Source organism: Topomyia yanbarensis, chromosome 3 (assembly GCF_030247195.1).
Source record: "Topomyia yanbarensis strain Yona2022 chromosome 3, ASM3024719v1, whole genome shotgun sequence".
Taxonomy (NCBI): domain Eukaryota; kingdom Metazoa; phylum Arthropoda; class Insecta; order Diptera; family Culicidae; genus Topomyia; species Topomyia yanbarensis.
In genome coordinates this window covers 297899840-297903439 of record NC_080672.1, presented here as the reverse complement: position 1 = coordinate 297903439, position 3600 = coordinate 297899840, and the positions used below count along the sequence as shown (strand labels likewise).

General features: G+C 36.1%; 1 protein-coding gene across 1 annotated transcript; it reads right to left on the bottom strand.

Moving 5' to 3' along the window:
- Positions 1–2062: 2062 nt before the first annotated feature.
- On the bottom strand, positions 2063–3353 carry LOC131692015 (coatomer subunit epsilon). Its single transcript, XM_058978841.1, has 3 exons — positions 3082–3353; positions 2736–3010; positions 2063–2679 (listed from the first exon to the last, which is right to left on the bottom strand). Exons 1-3 carry the CDS (start codon positions 3181–3183, stop codon positions 2139–2141), a joined length of 918 nt encoding a protein of 305 aa, XP_058834824.1. The 5' UTR covers positions 3184–3353; the 3' UTR covers positions 2063–2138.
- Positions 3354–3600: the final 247 nt, after the last annotated feature.

The window sequence follows — 3600 nt, the reverse complement described above, 5'->3', positions numbered from 1 at the left end:
ATAGTATCGGAATAGCCAAAGTTTGGCTGCACAAAAGAAATAAAAAATTTGATGAAAATACAGTAAATTTATATGAAAAATAGTTTTAGAAGCTAAAATATTGATTTTACGTTATTTGTTCCTTCAACAAAAAGTTGTATTTTAGTAATACCAGCAAGTTTATAGAAAGTATTAGATCAATCAGTTGAGGTTTTTAGCATGAAAAAGTCGAAAAACTGATTTTTTGGTCATATTTACAAAAAACAACAATTTTGGCTCAAAAAGAAGGTCTGATGTCTGTGGTATCTTAGAAGTTGTTCAAAACATAAAGTTCTACAACTTTGTCGAAGACATCGACCCTCTAAAAAAATTTCTTGAATTTTTTTTTTGCTCGGGTATTCTACTTTAATCCAACCAAAATATTTTCTTTTTAAAAAGTTGCAGGATAATATTTTGAATATATCCTACAAAGAAATGCTGGCTCTAAAATGACATCTAAGGCCTCAAATAGGTTTTGTCCCATATTTTTTGGATTGGTCCCACTGTGCCCCCTTCCCTATCAACATACGACCATAGTCCCACCGGGGTTGGTTATCCGATCTTTCCTATGGTTACTCGTACCCCAGCTGGTACCGCGGGGAGGTACTATCTGTGCTTTCATTCAAACAAAAATCATTGCATAAAATAGGAGCCTCAAGCTTTCCTGTTATTTTTTCACTTTTATTTGTTGCTTTTATTGCAATTTTACTATTATAATTTATACTATTGTATATCCTTTATCAAAAAACAAAATTTAGATTCAGCTGTCAAAATTAATGCATTAGAATAGCGATTTCACGAATATGTACAACAGTGGGAAAGTCGCACAAATTTTTGAGAAATCGAGCGGGTCTGAATTATCCCCACGGTCCTAAAGCCCCGGGCTCCCCTATATATTAGATCGACACAAAAATTTACTTCTTCGGAACATTGCGCTATTGAATGGTTATATGTTTAAACCAGCTTTGTACGTAATGGGCACAAAACCTTAAACTAAATTAGTTATGGAGATACTTTTCGAGTTCCTCTCCTCAAAAACCGACACCAACTTAGTGCCAGACTAAGCTAGCGCTAGATTGATGCTAACTTCAAAAATGAAGACACAACTAATGTATCTTGGTAAACAGCTAATCCAGCGACAAGAAACATGGATCGGATTAGTAAGCCAACGCAATATTTCTCACTAAGAAGAAAATTTGGGTGAAACCACAAGCAGAGGTAGTGCTTTAGGCGATCTTCGGTCGTTGTAGCGAAGGTGCTATCGACGGCGCATTTTTTCCATTGTGACTTTTCGTGCAAACGGTGTTCAAAACAAATCTGGTGGTATTAAAATCACATAGTATTGTTGAAGACTGTATGTAACAATAATCATTCGTTTCAAAGTTATTGAAAAGCTTGTTACATTTTTTATACTTCAACTTCAACTACCTATAAGAGAGAAAGGTACAAACAAAAATGGACGCGCAGGCACTTTTTTGAATGTTCAGACTATGCATAATCAAGGTAAGGTTTGATCCGTGGCCCTTTAAAACCCTATGGATAGAATAAACTCATTGTTTCATGTTTTTTTACTTGTTCCATATAAAAATCGAGACGTTTTTAGTACAGCCCTTGAAAAGTTTAAATTTCCAGGTGCAAAACTTGAATACTTTAATTTTAAAAGATCATTTTTGCTAGTTTTCCTTCTATAAAAACGTATGCTAACTAAAAAATTTAATTTAGATAGTTTCTCGCTATTTAGCGTGATTATTTCAGCAAGTTCAGATTACTAACGAAGTTGCAAACGGGTGCTCAAGCTAAACTAAAACTAAAGAAATCTGGAAATATTTATTGAAGTATTAATATAAAGTAACACTTCTGATGGCTGGCGCATTTTTGTCGAACATATTAAATTTTTCAATTAATTACACCATTTCGAAGGGGGTTTGACCTACCCCCCTTCTCTGACTACTCCTGTTGAATTTTTCTGTCGAGAAAATGATTCATCCATCAAAATTCAAAATAAGGCATGCATAAAGTCAGCAAAGATCAAACCAAAAAAATTAGTTGTTTATATTATATTCTTGGTTTATCTTATGCATTAATGCCATATACAACAAGTGCTCACAATGCATGCGTGTTTAGGCAACAATATCTTCCACAGATTTATTGTTCGACGGTCCATATTGTAGCACTAGTCGATCAAATTCCGCCTGTTTCTTGTTATATGTAGCCAGCAATGCGCTATCCTTGTGCTGATCCAACACCTGGGAGAGATACCGATTGAACTGATTGTTGTTCTTTTCCTTCTGTTGCGACAGCAAAAGTAGATTGATCAACGTGTCATAGTTGTTTGGATCACGGTTCAAGCACTCCAGCAGAACATTTTCCGCATCTTCGTACTTTTGCTGGCCTATATAGCATACAGCTTGGCCGTTCAGCAGCAGCAGCGATGGAGAAAACTTGTCGCAGAAATCTTGGAAAATGAAAAAAGCATCCTGAAGCTTTTCGCCACCAAGCTGGATGTTCAACCAGGCCTGCGAAAGTTGTGTTAGGGTCGCGTCATCATCCTTCTCCTGCATGGTTTGCAGCACCTGCTTGGCAAGATCCACCCGGGACATGTGCAGCAAACATTGTAGTTGTAGTGATAAGCATTCCAGGTGAAAATTTCCGTGTAATATTCTAAAATTGACGATTATATTAACAGATTGGAAATATTTGAACTAGCCAATAACTACTTCAGTGCCGATTCATAAGTTCCTTCGTAGCAGTACACAATAGAACCCACAATGATCCAAGTTACATCCAGCTCACTGATATCCCCTTTGAACTTATCATCGAACAAACTCACGATTACTTCGCGACGAGATTTATCCGACAGATACTCAGCTAAGTAACGGAGTGCCAACAATGGATTGTCACTATTTGACCTGATACCATCGAGTACCACGCGATACTTGTGCTGGGCAATATAAGCTCGGTAAAGAAAGGTATCCTTTTCAAGCGATGGTTTCTGGAATTAGTAAATATATTCACAGATGATTTCGGTTTCTTAGAAGGATGTTTTCTGTACATGGTACTTACAGTAATCTTTTGTGCCTCATTTATGCAGTGTTGATAGTTGCCAATGTAAAAAGAATTTTTCACGTCGAATAATTCATCGACCTCGTTTGAGTGCCGACTCATTTTTATTGCTACTTTGAACTAAACTAGAAAATGCACCTAATTTAATACTTTTTCAATCGTTCGAGTTAGTTTTGGTCTTTTTTTCAATAAAATTGCTTTAGTGTGACGTGGATTTGAAGGCAAACGCGAAAAGTAAATACACAAATTATCCGGATTTCATGTTTCAGTATGATGACCAGAGATGCCAGGTACTTTTTTCAAATGTCTGCAATAATAATTTTAAAAATTTGGGAAGAACAAAAATGTCAGGAAAGCTAGTGTAACCAAAAGCCTTTACATTCAAAAATCTGCAAATATCTGCAACCAAACTAAAAAAATCTGCAAATATCTGCGTCATCGAAGAAATCTGCAGTTTAAATCAAAAGTCTGCGAATTTGCAGACTTGTCTGCAAATCTGGCATCTCTGATGATGACGAT

Bases quoted from the DNA above. Each gene is read 5' to 3' on its own strand.
- LOC131692015 (XM_058978841.1), bottom strand. From the start codon at position 3,183: ATGAGTCGGCACTCAAACGAGGTCGATGAATTATTCGACGTGAAAAAT. The intron at 3,011-3,081 runs GTAAGTACCATG...TACTAATTCCAG, and splicing joins ATGAGGCACAAAAGATTACT to AAACCATCGCTTGAAAAGGA. The intron at 2,680-2,735 runs GTAGTTATTGGC...CGTCAATTTTAG, and splicing joins ACTTATGAATCGGCACTGAA to AATATTACACGGAAATTTTC.